Source organism: Cydia strobilella, chromosome 21 (assembly GCF_947568885.1).
Source record: "Cydia strobilella chromosome 21, ilCydStro3.1, whole genome shotgun sequence".
Taxonomy (NCBI): Eukaryota; Metazoa; Arthropoda; class Insecta; order Lepidoptera; family Tortricidae; genus Cydia; species Cydia strobilella.
The window spans coordinates 12,642,840-12,665,147 of record NC_086061.1 but is presented as its reverse complement, the minus strand read 5'-3'; the positions used below and the strand labels follow the sequence as shown (position 1 = coordinate 12,665,147).

General features: G+C 40.7%; 1 protein-coding gene across 1 annotated transcript; it reads right to left on the bottom strand.

Annotated features, from left to right (window-relative positions):
- Positions 1-348: 348 nt before the first annotated feature.
- LOC134751165 (isoleucine--tRNA ligase, mitochondrial) lies at positions 349-22,272 on the bottom strand. The gene is made up of 14 exons (XM_063686538.1): positions 22,050-22,272; positions 21,788-21,910; positions 20,022-20,320; positions 18,902-19,012; positions 17,996-18,109; positions 14,925-15,124; positions 14,141-14,307; positions 13,327-13,447; positions 12,129-12,238; positions 11,105-11,271; positions 10,302-10,437; positions 9,611-9,870; positions 5,733-5,867; positions 349-1,617 (listed from the first exon to the last, which is right to left on the bottom strand). Exons 1-14 carry the CDS (start codon positions 22,242-22,244, stop codon positions 774-776), a joined length of 2,982 nt encoding a protein of 993 aa, XP_063542608.1. The 5' UTR covers positions 22,245-22,272; the 3' UTR covers positions 349-773.
- Positions 22,273-22,308: the final 36 nt, after the last annotated feature.

Below are 22,308 nucleotides of genomic sequence, written 5' to 3'. Positions count from 1 at the left end.
CTTTCTTAATTAACACTGTCACAATATCTAAATTTTAACTACAACTAAAATAATCAGACGGTGAACTTTTCGTGGCAAACACGTGTGTTTGGGAAAATTAAACATCTATAAATCTACTGATTTAAACTAACACGATTTTCACTCATAATTTTAAAACTAACTCGGGACCTAATCGCGTACAAACTTACGTTTATTTATGGCCTGACGTAAGTTTGTATGCGATTGTGTCCCATGTTATGTTTTTTTTTATGTAATAGGAAGCAAATGAGCAGACGAGCCGCCTGATGGGAAGCAGTCATCGCTTATAAATAAACGTAAGTTTGTACGCGATTAAGTCTCGTATTAATTCTAAATTATGAGTGAAAATCGTGTTAGTTTAAATCAGTATATCTATAAATCAGTTATAAATAAGTCATTCATAGATAAATCAATAAAAGATGTGACTTCTACTTGCTGAAAATTACCGAAAAGTTAACAAGAATATAAATTCACGTATCGGTACATAATTTACTTTCATGTAAAAAAAGTTATTTATGCCATTTTCAACCAAAAGGGTACTTATTGTCGCTTGTCAGTAAGGCGCTATTTCCATATAGCTTCAATTAGAAATCAACCTTATCGACAAGCGACAATGTGGTACCTTTTGATTGAAAACGTCACATTTATTTATTTAATAATATTAAGAATATTATCTATCTATTACGTTATTTCATTGTCAATCACTTTTTTTGCCAGGAAAAAATGTCTGAAAATAATAAATTACTCTTAAGTTTCTACATCGACGCCATAGCAAGTTCACATCTCAAACACTTATCACTATTTACCTGCGCGTTATACTTGCGACACCTCAGACACTGCTCTCGGGCGCTCTCGCTGACACTCACCACCCATTTCTCGACACTCTCGACACTCAGACACACATTTGACACTTCTAAAATCTCATTTAACACACTTTCATTTGTTTCATCTAAATAATTTAAATCATTCAACATGGAATATAATGTAGGATTTAATTTAACATCAACAGATAATTTTTTCAAGTTTTCGTTTTTACCTAAAGCCGTTATATCTTTTTTTAGTTCTAAAATTAAATCCATTGTCGTCGTGTCTACGCTTTGATTATCTAAAACAGGTATATTTTGAGTGAAAAAGAACGGTCTTTCATATAATGGATGATATTTCCATACTTCTTCTATTAAATGCGGCATTATAGGTGCTATCGCCTTACACAGAGAGACTAGAATACTGTGAGCAACTAACTGAGCCCCTATCCTCCCTTCTGACTCCTTGGGAGCACAATATAATCTATCTTTAATACAATGACAATATAAACCTGATACCTTATTACTAATAAAATAGAGTATATTTTTGACTGCACTGTTGTACCTCAACTCTTTCATATTTTCGTGTACATCTTTTAAAAACTTGTACGTCTCTGCGACCATGTATTTGTCGAAGTAGTTCAACGGTGGGGGGTTGAGTGGGGGGAGGTCAATGACCCCTAGTAGATATTTCAAGATGGCGCGAATCCTGATGACCTCTGTTTGGCAGTCTTCTAGTAGTTTCCTACTGACGATGATTTGTGTGTGCTGTGTGCCGTGGCTGGCAACCCACCATCTGTATGAATATTAATATTAAGTAAATAAATGCGTGTGATAGTCAGCAAACGAGCAGTTAAGCAGTTATCGTCGCCCATGGACGTAAGCAACATCACAGGAGACCCTTGAGAACCCTAAATACCCAAAAATTTATTTAAAAGGCGATTTTTTTTGGATAGATAGACTACCATCAGGGCCGGATCTAGGGTAGAGCGAGTGGAGCGGCCGCTCTAGGCGCCGGATGGCAAGGGGGGGCGCCAAAATGGCAAATGAGAAAAAAAAAAACTTAAAAGACGCAAGTGTGTCGCGGGCCTAAAATACGGTTCGTTTTGCTTTTGGGTAAAAAGCTTCAACGAAGGGCGCCAAAACCCGATTTCACTCTACCCTGATCAAGGACTCGGGCCGGCACTGACTACCATCGCCTAGTGTTGGTTAATATTGAAAATGAAAAAAAAAATGAAAAAATGAAAAATATATTTATTTTGCACACAAAAATGGGAATTTGCAGATTTAGTATACATGAGGTCCAGGTTGCGCGCATACAGCGGTACATTTAAAACAGTATGAACAGGGGTCCCCAAACTAGGCATAGCCTGTATCTTGGGCGACCAGTTAGTGAATTAAAAACTAGATTGAAAAAAAAAAGAAAGTATGTCTAAAGATGAAGATAGGTGCTAGTGCTAATAACCTTAGCTACTAGGGATTTACGTTGGTCAGTCTGTCAGTCAAGTCTCTTACGGCTAAGTGTCTATACCTATAGGTATAGTACTTGAATCTTATATTAATATAAGATTCAAGTCCTCTGATTGCGAGCGGCACAGGATCGGTCGGAGTGGCGAGCCTTGGGGGAGGCCTATGTCCAGCAGTGGACGTCTATCGGCTGACATGATGATGATGATGAAGTCCTCTGAGTCCTCTGCTTTAGACTCAGTTTTTAAGACTAGTTATTACAAACTCTAGTAGAAACTTGAGTTCTTATTGTGACCTGAGTCTTTTGTAAAGACAAACGAAATGCACGGGCTCGGTACACTTCCTTCAATAACGCCTATTTTCCTAAGTGTTCATTTAGAAAAAAAAATTATGAAGTCTTTGTCCGAACGCACGAATCCTTTTAAGTTGCGTTTAAAAAACTCAATAAAGGACTCGACTCGGGACTAAAAAGACGCAGAGTCGCGTGAAAACGACTCAAGTTTTCAAATTTAGACTCAAAAAACTCAAGTTCCTACCAACACTACCTCGGTATCTCACCTCAAGGTGTCGATCCTGTAGGCGGGCTGCTTGCTCCCTCCGTTTATAATTTGCCCTGGCGCGATCACCAACATCATCTTCGACTTGGACATCTTCCGCTTCTGCCTCGTGTTGTGTCCATGTTACCTCAGTATCTTACCTCAATGTTACCGTCTCAACTTACCTCAACGTGTCGATGCCGTAGGCGGGCTGCTTGCTCCCTCCGTTTATGATCTGTTCTGGCGCGATCACGTTGCCGAGAGACTTGGACATCTTCCGCTTCTGCCTCACGTTGTGTCGATGTCACCTCAGTATCTTACCTCAATGTTACCGTCTCAACTTACCTCAACGTGTCGATGCCGTAGGCGGGCTGCTTGCTCCCTCCGTTTATGATCTGTTCTGGCGCGATCACGTTGCCGAGAGACTTGGACATCTTCCGCTTCTGCCTCACGTTGTGTCGATGTTGCTTCAGTATCTTACTTCAATGTTACTGTCTCAACTTACCTCAACGTGTCGATGCCGTAGGCGGGCTGCTTGCTCCTTCCGTTTATGATCTGTTCTGGCGCGATCACGTTGCCGAGAGACTTGGACATCTTCCGCTTCTGCCTCACGTTGTGTCGATGTTGCTTCAGTATCTTACTTCAATGTTACTGTCTCAACTTACCTCAACGTGTCGATGCCGTAGGCGGGCTGCTTGCTCCCTCCGTTTATGATCTGTTCTGGCGCGATCACCAACATCATCTTCGACTTGGACATCTTCCGCTTCTGCCTCGTGTTGTGTCCATGTTACCTCAGTATCTTACCTCAATGTTACCGTCTCAACTTACCTCAACGTGTCGATGCCGTAGGCGGGCTGCTTGCTCCCTCCGTTTATGATCTGTTCTGGCGCGATCACGTTGCCGAGAGACTTGGACATCTTCCGCTTCTGCCTCACGTTGTGTCGATGTCACCTCAGTATCTTACCTCAATGTTACCGTCTCAACTTACCTCAACGTGTCGATGCCGTAGGCGGGCTGCTTGCTCCCTCCGTTTATGATCTGTTCTGGCGCGATCACGTTGCCGAGAGACTTGGACATCTTCCGCTTCTGCCTCACGTTGTGTCGATGTTGCTTCAGTATCTTACTTCAATGTTACTGTCTCAACTTACCTCAACGTGTCGATGCCGTAGGCGGGCTGCTTGCTCCCTCCGTTTATGATCTGTTCTGGCGCGATCACGTTGCCGAGAGACTTGGACATCTTCCGCTTCTGCCTCACGTTGTGTCGATGTTGCTTCAGTATCTTACTTCAATGTTACTGTCTCAACTTACCTCAACGTGTCGATGCCGTAGGCGGGCTGCTTGCTCCTTCCGTTTATGATCTGTTCTGGCGCGATCACGTTGCCGAGAGACTTGGACATCTTCCGCTTCTGCCTCACGTTGTGTCGATGTTGCTTCAGTATCTTACTTCAATGTTACTGTCTCAACTTACCTCAACGTGTCGATGCCGTAGGCGGGCTGCTTGCTCCCTCCGTTTATGATCTGTTCTGGCGCGATCACGTTGCCGAGAGACTTGGACATCTTCCGCTTCTGCCTCACGTTGTGTCGATGTTGCTTCAGTATCTTACCTCAATGTTACTGTCTCAACTTACCTCAACGAGTCGATGCCGTAGGCGGGCTGCTTGCTCCCTCCGTTTATGATCTGTTCTGGCGCGATCACGTTGCCGAGAGACTTGGACATCTTCCGCTTCTGCCTCACGTTGTGTCGATGTCACCTCAGTATCTTACCTCAATGTTACCGTCTCAACTTACCTCAACGTGTCGATGCCGTAGGCGGGCTGCTTGCTCCCTCCGTTTATGATCTGTTCTGGCGCGATCACGTTGCCGAGAGACTTGGACATCTTCCGCTTCTGCCTCACGTTGTGTCGATGTCACCTCAGTATCTTACCTCAATGTTACCGTCTCAACTTACCTCAACGTGTCGATGCCGTAGGCGGGCTGCTTGCTCCCTCCGTTTATGATCTGTTCTGGCGCGATCACGTTGCCGAGAGACTTGGACATCTTCCGCTTCTGCCTCACGTTGTGTCGATGTCACCTCAGTATCTTACCTCAATGTTACCGTCTCAACTTACCTCAACGTGTCGATGCCGTAGGCGGGCTGCTTGCTCCCTCCGTTTATGATCTGTTCTGGCGCGATCACGTTGCCGAGAGACTTGGACATCTTCCGCTTCTGCCTCACGTTGTGTCGATGTCACCTCAGTATCTTACCTCAATGTTACCGTCTCAACTTACCTCAACGTGTCGATGCCGTAGGCGGGCTGCTTGCTCCCTCCGTTTATGATCTGTTCTGGCGCGATCACGTTGCCGAGAGACTTGGACATCTTCCGCTTCTGCCTCACGTTGTGTCGATGTCACCTCAGTATCTTACCTCAATGTTACCGTCTCAACTTACCTCAACGTGTCGATGCCGTAGGCGGGCTGCTTGCTCCCTCCGTTTATGATCTGTTCTGGCGCGATCACGTTGCCGAGAGACTTGGACATCTTCCGCTTCTGCCTTACGTTGTGTCGATGTCACCTCAGTATCTTACCTCAATGTTACCGTCTCAACTTACCTCAACGTGTCGATGCCGTAGGCGGGCTGCTTGCTCCCTCCGTTTATGATCTGTTCTGGCGCGATCACGTTGCCGAGAGACTTGGACATCTTCCGCTTCTGCCTCACGTTGTGTCGATGTCACCTCAGTATCTTACCTCAATGTTACCGTCTCAACTTACCTCAACGTGTCGATGCCGTAGGCGGGCTGCTTGCTCCCTCCGTTTATGATCTGTTCTGGCGCGATCACGTTGCCGAGAGACTTGGACATCTTCCGCTTCTGCCTCACGTTGTGTCGATGTCACCTCAGTATCTTACCTCAATGTTACCGTCTCAACTTACCTCAACGTGTCGATGCCGTAGGCGGGCTGCTTGCTCCCTCCGTTTATGATCTGTTCTGGCGCGATCACGTTGCCGAGAGACTTGGACATCTTCCGCTTCTCCGCGTCCACCACGAAACCGTGCACGAAAATGCATCTGCCAAAATATAGTATCTTTAAGAGGGGTATTATATGTTTGACGACAATATCTGTCTGTCTGTGGCACCGTAGCTCTCCAACGGATGGGCCGATTTCGATGCGGTTTTTTTTTACGTGAAAGTGGGTTTTCTTGCGGTGTTTTATCTATGTTTCATAGAAATCGATCCAGAGTTAACGAACTCGGTACTTGCGAAGATATACTTCATCATTAATGACAATAATGACAACGGAAGGTGAAAGAGACTGTGAAAGAGACTGCGAAACGGAGTATGAAACTGACTATGAAACGGAACAGGAAACGGAACATGATACCGAAGGTGAAACTCAATGTGAAACCGAAGAGTTTTTTCGTTCCCCAGCATAATATATTTCGTGTCTTCCACCAGAACATAGCTGGAATTCTCTCAAAAAAAGACGAAGTGGAAATCGCACTAGACGATTTCAAAAGCAAAAAAAATGCTATTTAGTGTTGTCTGTTTTAGTGAAACATTCTTATGTTCAGGGTCAGAAGACAATCTCTCTTTCAGAGACTTTGAAATGGGGTCGTATTTTTCTAGATCTAAAAAGCGAGGAGGGGTCTCAATATTGGTCAACAAAAGATTAAATTTTAATAACCTAAAGTCCATACAGAATCTTGCAATTGAGAAAGAATTCGAATGTTGTGGGGTCGAGATTGTCAACAGTAACATTATAGTAGTTTGTCTATATAGGACACCTGACGCGAATATAAACATATTATTCAATCAATTACACAAACTTCTTGGTTACTTGTACTCAAAAAGTAATAAGAAAATTATTGTCTGTGGCGATCTGAATATAAATACACTTGTTAATAATAAAATAACAATGGATTATATCAGCATCTTAGATAACTATGGCATGTTCAGACATATAAATAGCCCAACCCGTAAAAGTAACTGCATCGACCACATCTTTAGCAATGTCAGATCCGGTAAAGGTAAAACACAACAGCTAGGACTCTCAGACCACGATACCTGCCAGATAGCAACGTTTAAAATCAAAACAGACATTAAAAATAAGGAATGGTATATTGCAAGAAGGGATTATTGCAAAGAAAATATTACCAAATTTAAAGAATGTATTAATAATCTTTCATTTTCAGAAATATACGAAGAAAGTAGTTTGGATAGAGCATTTGGCTTATTCCATGATTCACTTATATTATTCCATAATTTATGTTCTCCGATTGTTAGAATAAAAGTTTCTAATAAGAAAAGCAGCACAAAATGGATAACTAAGTCCCTTAAACAATGCTGCAAGCAAAAAAGGAAATTGTACATTCAATACCTAAACTCGGGAAAATCTAGTGAAAATAAAATCAAACTAGTAAACTACTCCAGAACACTTAAAAAATGTATAGCAATCGCACAGAAAAAATATAATGCAAAATTTATCACTAATTCGCAAAATAAATGTCGTGCTGCATGGAATGTAGTTAAAAGTAATTTTAACCAAAGTAACAATAAAGAAATTGGCAGCATTAGAGACAAAAATAAAAATGAATTACATAGCTTGCCGAAGATAGCGGAAGTATTTAATGACTTTTTTAGTAATGCAGGCAATTCTCCCGAGGACACTTTTGAGAAATGTAAAATTACAAAATCAAGTAATTGTCAAGGTAGCATTTTCCTCTCACCAACGGACCCATACGAAATTAACAAAATAATAAAATCCCTCAAAAATACTCGCTCAACCGGGTATGATGAAATACCAGCTCTAATACTGAAAGAAATTTCATGCGTACTCTCTTACCACCTGTCTTACTTAATAAATATGTCCTTTGAACAAGGCATATTTCCAACGTCGCTAAAGAAATCAATAATGAAACCGATTTTTAAAAAGGGTGACAAATTAGACGTAAGTAATTACAGGCCTATAACACTTATTCCAGTTATATCAAAAATCTTTGAAAGGGCCATGTATAACCGGATAGAAAAATTCTTAAACAAAAACAATATTTTAAAACAAGAGCAGTATGGTTTCAGAAAAAATAAGTCTACAACTTTGGCAAATTTTCAATTAAACAATAAAATCACTGAATGCATTGACAGAGGTATTCCTGTGGGGGTACTGTTGCTTGATATGACAAAGGCCTTTGACACTGTGTGTCACCGAAAGTTGCTGCAAAAGCTGGAAAATACAGGAATCCGTGGTCTTTCCCACTCATGGCTCAAAAGCTATTTGACTGACAGAATACAATGCACACAGATAGGAAGAGTGGAAAACAATGAGCTTACAAATCAGAGTACAAACTAAATTCTTATGGCGTTCCTCAGGGGAGTATCCTGGGCCCTCTCCTATTTCTTGTTTACATTAACGATTTACCTGATACAACAAAGCATGAATGCATCCTTTTTGCTGATGATACGACTGTCATAATTAAGGGAACAAATATTAACAATTATGAACTAGATTTAAATCTTGCTTTAAAGGATATAGTTACATGGCTAAGTCAAAATAGTCTCAAAATAAATTTCAGTAAAACGAAACTTGTGCAATTCAAATCTTATAAAGCCATAAAACAAGATATAAAAGTTAGTCACGACAACACCGATATTGAAGAAGTTGATAGTACGCGATTTCTAGGAATAACTCTAGATACATATTGTAATTGGAAAGACCAGGTCGCCGTAGTATGTAAAAAAATTGACAAATTCTGTTTCGTGTTGTGGCGACTTAAACAAACAGTTTCCATGAAAACAGCTCTTATGGCTTACCATGGATACATTGCATCTGTACTAAGATACGGGATCATTATGTGGGGGAATTCCGTACATGCTGACCAAGCCTTTGTAGCACAAAAGAAATGTGTAAGGGCTATATGCAGTGCCCGCTACAGGGAATCCTGTCAACCCTTGTTTCCTAAGCTAAATATACTTACACTGCCCTGCCTTTACATATACGAGGTTTCACTATTTGTTAAGCAAAATCCAGACCTCTTTCCTACACCGGGGAACGTTTCCAACAGGTCCATAAGACAATACCAAATGCCAATACCGCCACACAGTCTAGCAGTCAGAAAAAAGAGTGCATACATTATGTGCATTAGAATCTTTAACAAAATTCCTGTGGCATTAAAAAAATTATCAACTCCGGAGTTCAAACGTAAACTCTATGAACTGTTATGTAAGTGTTGTTTTTATAATATTGATGACTTTCTTAATCATAAATTTTAATCTTATGTTAATTTCTAATGTTAATTCTTAAGCTTATGTATGTATGACATCCTTTCTAATTTTGTAATTACTTTGACTTTTATATTCGAAATGGCGTAACTTTATAACTGGACATTGTATAAACTGTATAAATTGAACTATGTTGTAAGATAATTATTATAATTAAGTAGTATTATTAATTTTCTGTGATTTGGCGAAATTCTACTACTGTTAGTAGCGAATCAAGCCAATATACAGTGCATGTACACCTGTATAGGTAGAATCTTGGTGAAACAAACTCAAAATATTGTACCCAACACCTACATATGTAACCCAATATTCATATGCAAATAAATCATTCATTCAAATCATTCATTCAATACCTACTCGGTGCCAACGACAGAAACGTTCTGACTACTGAACCTTCTTATAAAATTTCACGAGAATCAATAGAGAAATGCGATCTGTATAAAGAGCATCGGGACACACGAAAGTTTTTTAACCCAAGACGGTTAGTTGGGTGTATACCACTCGGGAGTGTTATTATGAGTGACATCATACATACTTGTACGGGGCGCGGCCGGTGATGGCTGCGCTCGTGAGCAGAGAGCTCTGGAACCATCCCGTCAGCTGATCCACGCCCTCGCTGTACAGGGAGGCCGGGGAGGCCGGGGAGGAGGCCGGGGAGGCCGGGGAGGCCGGGGAGGCCGGGGAGGCCGGGGAGGCCGGGGAGGCCGGGGAGGCCGGGGAGGCCGGGGAGGAGGCCGGGGAGGCCGGAAGAGTCCGCCACGATGACCCCGAGTCCAGCCAGATGTCCATTATGTCCTGAAACAGAGTTTTTAACGTCAACTTATCTACAAACAATACACAACAGACAAACAAATAACATAATACAAGTAAACGTATTGTCTTTCGATGGTTGCAATTTGATTTTACGTTAAAAAACCAGACAAGTGCAAGTTGGACTCGCCCACCGAGGGTTCCGTACTTTTTAGTATTTGTTGTTATAGTGGCAATAGAAATACATCATCTGTGAAAATTTCAACAGTCTAGCTATCACGGTTTATGAGATACAGCCTGGTAACAGACAGACGGACAGTGGAGTCTTAGTAATAGGGTCCCGTTTTTACCATTTGGATACGGAACCCTAAAAAAAGGACAAGTGAAACTTACTATGTCGATAAAATTGTGACGTAAGGTAGCAAAGATGGCACAGCCGGTCGATGACACTGTCCATATTATAATGAGACAAATACCTCTCCTTTGGAGACCTCTTCGACGTTAACCCCAAGTTCCTCGGCCAAGTCTGGTGGCAGCAAGTCAGACACCGGCGCTGTCCACCACACGTCGGGCTCGTGCTCCAGAAGATGGCAAAGCCGGTCGATGACACGTCTGTTAAATAAATATAATAGTACTAGCGACCCGCCCCGGCTTCGCACGGGTTACACGAAACTTTAACAAATTACACAACTAAACCTTCCTCGAGAATCACTATTGATAGGTGAAAACCGCATGAAAATCCGTTCAGAAATTGTTGAATTTATCGCGAACATACCTATACATACATACAGACATACGCCGCGGGGGATTTTGTTTTATAAGGTGTAGTGACATAATTATAATGGTCAGTATATTACATACCTAAGGCAGTAAAGTAAGAAATGTCTCAAATTACATATAATTGTCGGCCGAGACGACGCCGAGTTTGACAAACATGTGATCTGAGGCTTATTTACTCCCCGAGCTTAGTCTCGTTTTTCTCACTCATAATGCACCTAAATTGATGCCATTTACACATATTTCGCCAAAGCATTTGACAGAGTCGATCACAACATCCTTCACACAAAACCAAACATATTGAGAAAATATATAAATAAAATACTTAGAAGGCTAAAATATTACGTCCGAAATCGTTCAATACTTATTAACGTCCTCGGCTACTATTCCCTTCCGTTTCAAGTTAGTTCTGGTGTACCACAGGGAGGTAATCTAGACCCTCTTTTGTTTCTCATATTTATCAACGGTTTGCAGATAGCATTGAATGTAAAGTGAATGTAACCTGTGGAGTACCGGCTCCCCGCGGTGGTAGAGCGCGGGTATGGGCACCCCCCAGGCGCGCTGGCGCGACACGCACCAGTATGGGCGCGATTGTATGCGGGCGCTGAAGCCTTGTCTGGATTGCTGGGCGGTGGAGGAGGGAAGGATTTGGACAAGTTCCAATGCTTCCTGGTGAAAACAAAATTACAATTTTAGAACCATATTGACAATAATTTAGTCACCCGTTGACTACGACTGTGGGTTCAAAATGTCGGGATTATACCTAACGTTCATTAATTAATTTAATTTAATTAGTATTTTAAATATTAACAATAGATTTTAAGTCACCATGTACCTAACCCCAATGGATCCTAGTTATCTTAATAAAGAAATTATAAATTAAAATTAAATTATACGCGGTACGATCCGTTTCCACAGTTTTATTTCACGAGTAACTATCGCGGGGACCGAAGACGATATCGGCAATTTGAACTCTTTCAAAATATTAATATGAAAATGAAAAAATGATTTTTTTTTATTGGTTCTTTACAAGTAGTTTACAGCATGGGATGGGATCTTCTTTTAAGCATTAGATATGCTTGTGACAGAAAACCCCGCTCTTCCGAAATCGCTAGGGTGTAAAAAATTATGTTTATGTCTTTTTAATCTAGTTAACACTTAAATCTAAAACTAAATACTTATTTTATACTAAAAAGTAGTACTAGCAGGATGGTTACAATAATTACATTTATAACTATTTAGTACTTATTAATTACTTCACTAAGAATTCCTAATTATGTATTTACAGCCTGAATGGTGCGTGTGTGTGTGCGCGCGTGTGTGTGCGCGTGTGCGTGTGTGTGTGTGTGTGTAAAGATATGTGTGTAAGCAAAAGTTTGAATGCAATATGTTAATTAAATAGGTTAATTGTTAGTATGAGTATAAGTAATAATCTTGACGCGACTTTATAAGATAATAAGAGCGTGTCGAGATATCTTTGAACACCTCGTCCGTTTAGCAACTTCTGACTGTAGTGGAATACTTACTAAAGCTTTCTTCTTCAACTCCTCAGTGTTAATGAACCATTGGTGGCTGGCCCTCAATATGACCGGCTTCTTCGTCCGCCAGTCCAGCGGGTACGAGTGCGTGTGGACACCTAGAAAGATGACATGGGGTCCCTTTGTTTGACATAATTATTGAAAGTCATAATGTAATGATTCTCATATTATCATTAGTCATAATTCTGAAACCGTTAACTTTTCAGGATTTTCCTCAGGTTATCCTATAGATAGGTTAGGTTAGGTTTGTTTTATGGCAATCCTGAAAAGTTACGCGTTTCTGAGAAAAACCAAATTATGACTAATGATAATATGACAATCATTACATTATAACATTCAATAATTATGTCAAAAATAGATGACATAACTAAAATATGTGGTATTTTCTATAAAAAGGGACCTTATTGTCGATGGCGCTTACGCCATTATTAACGATGCTCCGATATAAATACAATGCCGCGCGACGCTGTGCGGCGTAAGCGACATCGACAATAAGGTCCCTTTTCATAGAAAATGCCCCATATATTGATAACCACTATAAAATATCTATACAGAACACCTTATAGCTATTATTATTGGAGATCCTTTACATCTCTAAGGATAATTTGATGATCGTTTTTTAGGGTTCCGTACCTCAAAAGGAAAAAACGGAACCCTTATAGGATCACTCGTGCGTCTGTCTGTCTGTCCGTCTGTCACAGCCCATTTTTTCCAAAACTACTTGACTAATTACGTTAAAATTTAATACAGTCAAAGGCATAAATATATATACATTCCCAAAGTTTCAAAAATATGTGTACGCTCTTACACTTTAGACAATAAAGTCGTGTTCACATATTTTTGAGCCATTTGTCTGGATCGATATTTTTGCCTTCGACTGTACTGTACACATAATAATTACCTAGGTATATATGTAAATCTGTGATCCGGTACCCTAAAAATGATCTCAGTTGGTCCTTAAATAAATGAAATTGAAATTGCAGTAGAAATCACTAAGTGTTTATTTCAAGGGTTAAAGTACTCTCAAGGGTTCATTTTTGGGTCACTTGAAGAGCCGCAATTATACTACCAGAGCTGCATGCGGCTCGCTCGCCGGGGTTTGCCGACCCCTGGACTAAGTGGCTCTCACTCAATACTCTGTACTGTACTGTACTGTACTGTACAGAGTATTGAGTGAGTACTGTACCTCGCCTCAACACCTGGTCGCCGAGGAGCGAGACGACGGCCTCCTGCCCGCGGCCGAGCACGAAGAGGCCGTTTAGAGAGCCGAGGTTGCAATACAGCCCTGATTCGTCCACGTTGCATTCCTGAAACGTTTATTTTCTACTGAAGCATTTTTTTTATTTATTTACGTTGGTGGCAAACTGGCACACGACCCGTCTAATGGTAAGCGGTCACCGTAGCCAATGGGCTCCTGCAACTCCACTACACAATCTAAGTGTAAAATCACTGACAATAGTAATAAATAAATTACAACCGTGAGTTATTCACGAATAATATTCGAATAATAGAGGCCTTTAGAGGCCGACACATGATGATGATGTATAATGTCTTACTATAGGTATATTGTGTTCAAGTCCCACTAAGAAGTCCTCAGGCCCACGTGCGGGGGCAGTATGCACTAGAGGCCTTTAGAGGCCGACACATGATGATGTATAATGTCTTACCACAGGTATATTGTGTTCCAGTCCCGCTAAGAAGTCCTCAGGGCCACGTGCGGGGGCAGTATGCACTAGAGGCCTTTAAAGGCCGACACATGATGATGTATAATGTCTTACCACAGGTATATTGTGTTCCAGTCCCGCTAAGAAGTCCTCAGGGCCACGTGCGGGGGCAGTATGCACTAGAGGCCTTTAAAGGCCGACACATGATGATGTATAATGTCTTACCACAGGTATATTGTGTTCCAGTCCCGCTAAGAAGTCCTCAGGGCCACGTGCGGGGGCAGTATGCACTAGAGGCCTTTAAAGGCCGACACATGATGATGTATAATGTCTTACCACAGGTATATTGTGTTCCAGTCCCACTAAGAAGTCCTCAGGGCCATGTGCGGGGGCAGTATGCACTAGACCGGTGCCTTTGGAGGCCGACACATGGTTTGCTGCGAGGAGTGGAAACGATTGATTTAGTATCTTGTGGTGGTAGCGGCCGCCTGTGAGCTGTGCACCTGAAGATAATAAGAAAAGTTTTTTAAGAAAATAAGAAATTTGTGACGTTTTCAACCAAACGGTACCACATTGTCGCTTGTCGATAAGGTTGATTTCGAATTGAAGCTATATGGAAATAGCGTCTTACTGACAACCGACAATAGGTACCCTTTTGGATGAGAATGGCACATATAGTTTTAAAAAGTGTATGTGATAGGCCTCTGTGTTTCATATTTGTCTATTGCAAAACTTATCTAGTGTCTTATTTTGATAAGACCTAACCCCATCTAGGGCCTTCGTTTTGTTATACTTTAATTAAATAAAATGGGGCATTTTCTATGAAAAGGGACCTTATTGTCGCGCGGCATTGTATTTATATTGCGCAACGTAATTGTAACTTTTAGGTAAAAAAATGGTCACTATGTGTTACGTAATGTTTAAGGGGGGGGGGTACAACTAAACGTTACGGTGCGTTAACGGGGGGAGGGGGGGGGGTCAAACATCTTCAAAAATTGTGTTACGTAATATTTGAACGCTCCCCAAGTACTCTAGCACATTGACAATAGAGGCGTGTTTAGATATTTGTGACCACCTTGTCCGCTCCGATATATCTGATGGCGACTCTACGAGTATCTACCTTCAACCTCTGCTATCTTCTGCACCCCTCGCTCTAGCGTCTTCTCCAACTGCTCGGCCAGCTGAGTGGCCACCAGGAACAGCCCCCCGTGCCCTTCTATCCTTATAATGCTGTACATGAGTTGTGCGCTGAAGCAGATGGCGCGGTTGGCCACTAGCGTCCAAGGGGTCGTGGTCCAGATTATCGCAGAGACGGTTTCACTGAAATGTGATAGTTATTTCTTGAAGGCAAATATTTAAAAAGATTAGAGAAAACAATTAATTAATATCAGTTATCAGTAAGATTTTAATAACAAAACTTCCTTGAGACACAGACATACTAAACATATTAACAACGGGTCACTCACGTATTTTAAGTCGAATAACGCTCGACATGTTCCAAGCAAGCTCCTGATGACGCTCCTCGGTACGGAGTGAAACATGTCGAGCGTTTTCGACTTAAAATACGTGAGTGACCCGTTATTAATATGTTTAATAAATCAGTAAGATTTAAAAAAAAAATTCAAACTAACTACTGCATAATGCCGTGAGAAGTGTTCGCGGTAGGAGTAAAACCGGCTGGAGTGAACATATCAAGGGGGCGCACTCGGAGGCTCGTCGAAGCTTTCTCAACTGGGTAAGTTATGGTAGGCCAAGCTCTGGTCCGCTATACGATGAAATGGTTAGAACCAAAAAATGTTTTAAGAGTAACTTAAAGTACCATCAGAATAACGAGGAACAAACAAGAATGGACAAACTCGTTAATTCTCATAAAGAAAAGAATTTCAAAACTTTTTGGAAAGAGACGAACAATTTGAAGCCTAAGGCGAGCCTCCCGGTGTGCGTGAGTGGCTGTGATAATCATAAAGACATAGCCAACATGTTTCAAAATCATTTTAGGATAAAGCCGAGACTGGCCAGTGATGTGCAGGGTCTTGGTGCTGCAGCCGACGTTGCGAGTAACCCCATTCTTATTACAGCTAAAGATGTTGCCTCTGTAATTAATAAAATGACTCGGGGAAAATCTCCAGGGCACGACGGGCTGAGCATCGAGCACCTGCAGCACGCTGGCCATCACATCCATAGGCTGTTGGCTATGCTTTTTACCCTTGGCTTGAGACACTCCTACTTACCAGACGAGTTTCTGAAAACGATTGTTGTACCGATAGTAAAAAATAGAACCGGCGATGTATCTGACATTGATAATTATAGGCCAATCTCTTTGGCAACAATTGCAGCGAAGGTTCTTGACGGTGTGCTTGAGCGTCACCTCAGTAGATACGCAGTGTTAGATGATAGACAATTCGGTTTTCGTGCTGGTCTGTCTACTGAGAGTGCTATTCTGGTTCTGAAGCACACCGTCAGGTACTACACTGACAGGAGAACCCCCGTGTGCGCTGCTTTTCTCGATCTTTCGAAGGCCTTCGACCTAGTGTCATATGAAAAACTATGGGAGAAGCTGCAGAAGGCGGGTCTTCCTCAAGAACTGATAAGACTGTTAAAATATTGGTACAACAATCAGTATAATTTTGTGAGGTGGGGGATGTCGGTATCGGATGGTTATAGAGCTCAGTGTGGAGTAAGGCAAGGGGGACTTACATCTCCACTACTGTTTAACATTTATGTTAACCAGCTGATTGTCGAGCTCAGCAGCACCATGGTTGGCTGTTCGATCGGTGGTAAAATGGTAAATAACATAAGTTACGCTGACGACATGGTGCTGTTGAGCCCGTCGATCAGTGCTATGAACAAATTGTTAAAGGTGTGTGACACGTATGCGGAGTCTCACGGGCTCATCTATAATATTAAAAAAAGTGAGATACTCATCTTCCGAGCTGGTAACAAGACCCTACCAATAGTTGAGCCGGTGACACTCGGCGGCGTGGCCTTGAACAGAGTATCCAGTTTTAAATACCTGGGACATGTAATCACTGAGGATCTAAAGGACGATGCGGATATTGAGAGGGAACGCAGGGCACTGGCAGTAAGAGCTAATATGTTGATTCGCAGGTTTGCGCGTTGTACAGTGGAGGTCAAGAAAACATTGTTCATGTCGTATTGCCAATCATTCTACACGTGCGGCCTGTGGATCAATTATACGAAGCGTGCTTACAGTGCTCTGCGTGTCCAGTTCAATAACGGCTTCAGGATGCTGTTGGGGCTACCACGCTTTTGCAGTGCAGCAGGCATGTTTGCACAAGCACGAATGGACGATTTTCATGCCATAATGAGAAAAAGAATCGCCTCTCAAATGTATCGCCTGCGGGGTAGCACCAACAGCTTGCTGGTAGATATAGCCGAGAGGTGGGATTGTCCGTTTTTTAGCCACTGGGCGTCGGCTCATCGTCCTGTTTACCGGGACCCCAAATAAATAAATAAATAAAACTGTAATACCTAGGTTAAGATGTACTAACTCTAATATTATAAGTCTGTATATAACTAACAATCTATGGGCAATCAGGCCTGAAATAAAGAATTTTATTATTATTATTATTATTATTATAATAAAAAAAATAAGCACAAATGGCGGACTTAATGCCGTAAGGCATTTTCTACCAGTCAACTATAAGGCAAAACAGAAATATTCTAACGCGGATGCAGTGCGATGTGAATAATATTTCGAAAAAATTAAGTCGCCCTAAGTTAGGACTTATAAGACTCAAAATTAGGATGCTTTCTTTCTAGGACGCTAACTTCCTAGATGCGGTTACACTTTTAGGATTTAAGGCCTGGAATTCTAAATAAATTTAATTAGAGAGCGCTGGTGGCCTAGCGGTAAGAGCGTGCGGCTTTCAATCAGGAGGTCGCGGGTTCAAACCCCGGCTCGTACCAAAAAAATTTTCGGAACTGATGTATGAAATATCATTTGATATTTACCAGTCGCTTTGGTGAAGGAAAACATCGCGAGGAAACCGGTCTAATCCCAATAAAGCCTAGTTTACCCTCTGGGTTGGACGGTCAGATGGCAGTCGCTTTCGTAAAAACTAGTGCCTACGCCAATTCTTGGGATTAGTTGCTAAGCGGACCCCAGGCTCGCATGAGCCGTGGCAAAATGCCGGGATAACGCGAGGAAGAAGAAAAAAATTGTTTTACCCTTTGACTGCATCTCTGATCTGGTCAGGCACGGCGTCCAGAGGGAAACTGACATACACTTCTGTACTCTTGAACTGATGATCATACTCCAGCTCGGCTTCTGCTAGTGCTGTTCTGAAAAGTTGACCGAGCGTGAGCGAAGGTCTCGATTTCCACTAATTTTTAACAAGCACGTCTGCAAATATTAAGGCTAGAATAAATTTCACCCAAGGCAGTAATTTCTCAGTAAGACAGGGGTTCATCCAGTAATTACGTCACACGAATTTCGAAGTTTTTTGACCTCTCCCCTGGTGTGAATATTTTTGATATTAGTAATTTTATAACCCAAAACTGATTAGGAACGAAAAATAATCGATTAAAAACGATTATCGTTCCAAAAACTTGTTATTCAGCAACAGCGAATAAAATAATTTAAATAAGTTAAAGTGACGTCACAAAGTTTGTGACTCCCCCCCTCCCCCTTGTCACAACATGTCCTATTTTCTTGACCCCCTCCGCCCCGTCCCCCTTAGTGTGCAAACTGTCAGAAGACTGATGACTTGTGTCACGTGTTGTTGGAATGCGTCCGGAATTCGCACTTGAGAAAAAGAATTTTTGGTAGTCTGGGCTCCTTGCACAATGGATAGATCAATTGTTGGTTGGCAGAGTATATATCGGACAAAGCAATCAGTGTTTACCACTTTATTGACATCTCCCTTGAGTAGGGAACTATGATAGCACCCATGAGGCTGACATGTTGACCTAGAGTGTCCAAAGCCTCCATAAAAACCAGATTAAAAAAAAAAAAGTTTAAAAAATACCGGTTCAAAACGTCGTGAAACGAAACGTTTAAATCATGGCCAGAAAACGCAAGCCAAATTGTATAATGTATGCCCTGACCTGAGACTTGTAGGCTATAAGACTCACTTGGAAGATGGCGACCAATAAACTGGTTTTAAGGCCCTAAAAATCAGCCCCTTCTCGTACATCTCGTAAAATAGTGCCAGCTGGTTCTTCACATAGCCGTTGTCCAGAGTCCTGTAACAAATACCAATACTCATTAAGGCCGTTCCATCGGTTTGCCGCTGTCTTTGTCACATTTCGCAAGAAATAACGGGAAAGAACATACGCGCCAAGTGTCAATTTTGATCGAATTTTGTCGGTTTTTATTTATTTTAAAAACGTTACCTTACAATTTCGAAATTTTAAAGCTATGAAATTACTATTTATGTTAAGATTGTTTTTTCTTCTTTTTTTGTTTATAAGTATTACATAATAAATAACCGAGTAAAGTAGGATTAAAAGTCCGAGTTAGAGGTTACTTTGGGAATTAATTGTATCGAGCGAAGTGTCATAATTCGTGTATCGGAAGCTATGTTGTTAAAGATAATATAGTCAAGAACTAAATATATTTTTTCTACGTCTACGAATATCAACGCCTCTTAGAAAAACATGATCATATAAGGAGATTTTTCGCCTTCTGGCTCAGGGAACCGCCTTAAGCCCGCCTTTTGTACTTTTTACTTGTTTTTGTGCAATAAAGTTTAAAATAAATAAATAACAGTCTCTATAACAGAATATATTTAAAATATTTGTAAGCAAGACACAGCTAATTGGCTTTCCTAAGGAAAGTGCGACTTTCCTCACTTCAGGGAGTGAAACAAAGTAGCTTTTTAATTTAGTGAAGGCCATGAACTGCCACTACATACTTTGATTACAATAAATTTTTTTAATTTCTTTTTTCTCTGAATTATTCTGTGTAATTCGAAATACATTTTAACCTTAAATATGTTCTCACTACTGAGGTGAAAATTTATGTGTGCAACACGAGAACAAAGTTATTTTACATCTCGCGTTTTTGAGTCCCTCGCTACGCTCAAGATTCTAACTTAGAATGACTCGCTTCGCTCGTGATTCAATTATAAAATCTTTCGCTTTCTCGGGACTCAAAATAAACACTCGCAAGAAAAACCAACTTTCCTGTCTTGTTGCACAAATAACTAAAGACTGTTTTACTGTACTGACGCCCCGCAACTGACATACATACCTGTAACACTGCTTATCCCAGTCAGCCATTACCCCCCAGCTTTCAAACTGCGCCTTCTGTCTCTCTATAGTTTCTAACGCAAACTTCCTCGCCACCTGACGTATTTCAACAGCACTAGATGGTGTTGCGTCTTTCTTTTGTGTTTCAACTTTCTTTGTAGATGGCGCTGATTTTTTTGTCTTTTTCGTTTGTTGGAGGGCTTTGAGCTCGATGGGGAGGCCGTGGCAGTCCCAGCCGGGGACGTAGTGGACTTTGTTTCCAAGGAGGACTTGGTGGCGGTTGTTTATGTCTTTGATTATCTGAAAAAAGGGGAAGTAATATTATGTAGTTGATTGTCTTTACTGTTTTCAAAGATAGATATAACTCTGTAATAGATGGATACGGTCTAAGGAAAAAAACGTGCCTCGAAAATCATGAAAATTTGATTATCAATCAGATGGCGCCACTACCTTTGGCCTACTCTCGTATAGATGGTGTTGACGGTTTCGTTTGTTATTTAACAATTTTTACGCATATCAGTGGAAGAACATGCGTCAAAATCATAAAAAATAATTAATATAATAAATGCAAATAAAAAAAAAACATTTATCCGTATACATTTTTTGATATTTTTGTTTTTAGTTTTCATCATGTGTCGATAGATGGCAGTGAATTTACTGTGGCACAAAATGTACTATGACAGTACCGCTCTACCCTATTATATCCTCTTTGCTGTTTTGAAATAAGGATTACGTTGATATTATTGGAAATACAGGTAAGTTAAGTTTGATTTGTAGAGCAGCAGAGGTATTTCAGAGTTGTGTTTGTGTTTGGTTGAGACAGTGAATTTTGCCATTTTACAAGCAACCTATATAACTAAGTATGTATGTACGGGTCAAATCTTGCAAGTTAAATTCGACCCACTTCCGGCTTCCAATGAAGCTAAAAATTTTCATACATATGTAATTTGGGCGACAATGCAATATTATGGTACCATCGAGCTGATCTGATGATGGAGACAGGAGGCCATAGGAACGCTGTGATAAAACAACGAAACCTAATTGTGTTTGGGGTTTGTAGAACTGTCCCAATGAGCATTAGTTGCCCGTGGATAGAAAAGTACATTCAGCAATAAAAGCTTGTATCAAAAAATGCAATTTTTGACAAACAACTTATTTAATTTCAAAAAATAACATCATTAGCAGATGTCTGCATGATACAATAGAAATTTTTGTTCCTTGTTTATAACAGCAGCAAACAAGCAAACAAACGTGTGGTCTGACTGACAGTAAGCGGACACAGCAGCCTATGAACGCTTGCAACATAACAGTGTCACAAGCATTTTGTGCATACAGGCACAATGATTCACTGTTTATGTTATTGTATGAATGATTAAAATACCTCGTCAAATTATTGAAAAGTTGCATTGGTACTAAATGCTTTCATAATCATAAGCTACTTTTCAGGGAATTCGACTTTTTCTTTCAAAAATAAGTACATACTTATAATGATATTTATAAACGCTTTACTGGCCTGAATTAACTATAAATCGTTTGTGTTTATCTGTCATTTTGACTTATGTATTTGTAAGACAGGGATAAAACAAAATTTAACTAAATCAGGTCTGTAAAGTTTTATGAATAAGGGGGTTAGTTGTCAGGAAACAAAAACTATGTAATAAAAAAATTAAGCTATGCATTTAAATAATGGGCAGGCAACCATCTTGATTATTTAAATGCATTTAATGTTTGTGATGTTTTGTGAAACTTAAAAAAGTATTTACATACTTTATTAACAGCATGTCCCATGTGCAAGTCTCCGTTAGCGTACGGCGGGCCGTCGTGCAGCACGAACTCTGGCCCTTTCAGATGTTCCCTCTGCCAGTTGTAGAGATCAGAAAACTTCGCAGCCTAAAAATATACAAGGACTTTCTTTAATATGTTTAAGCCTTTTTCGAACGTCAAATCGTTATAACTACTAACACTTAACTTAAATAAGTTGTTAAAAAGGAGAAAATAATTGAGCGTAATCAATTTTATAGTAATTTACCTTTTGGATCTCATCTTTTCTCGCACTATTAGATCGCGCAGGAAAGTCTGTTTTTGGGAAAAGAATTGTATGAGAGTATGTTTTTGTTTTTGGTTCTGCTGAGCTTTTCATTCGTACAAGTCCTATTGGAACCCATTTTGTTATGGTTTTCTTATAATTTGTGTGTAAAACATTTAAATTTCTACTGCATAACATAGTTTTTAGGTTATGTTATGCTCTTTCTTTACAGATGACATACATGACATTGACGTACATGGTT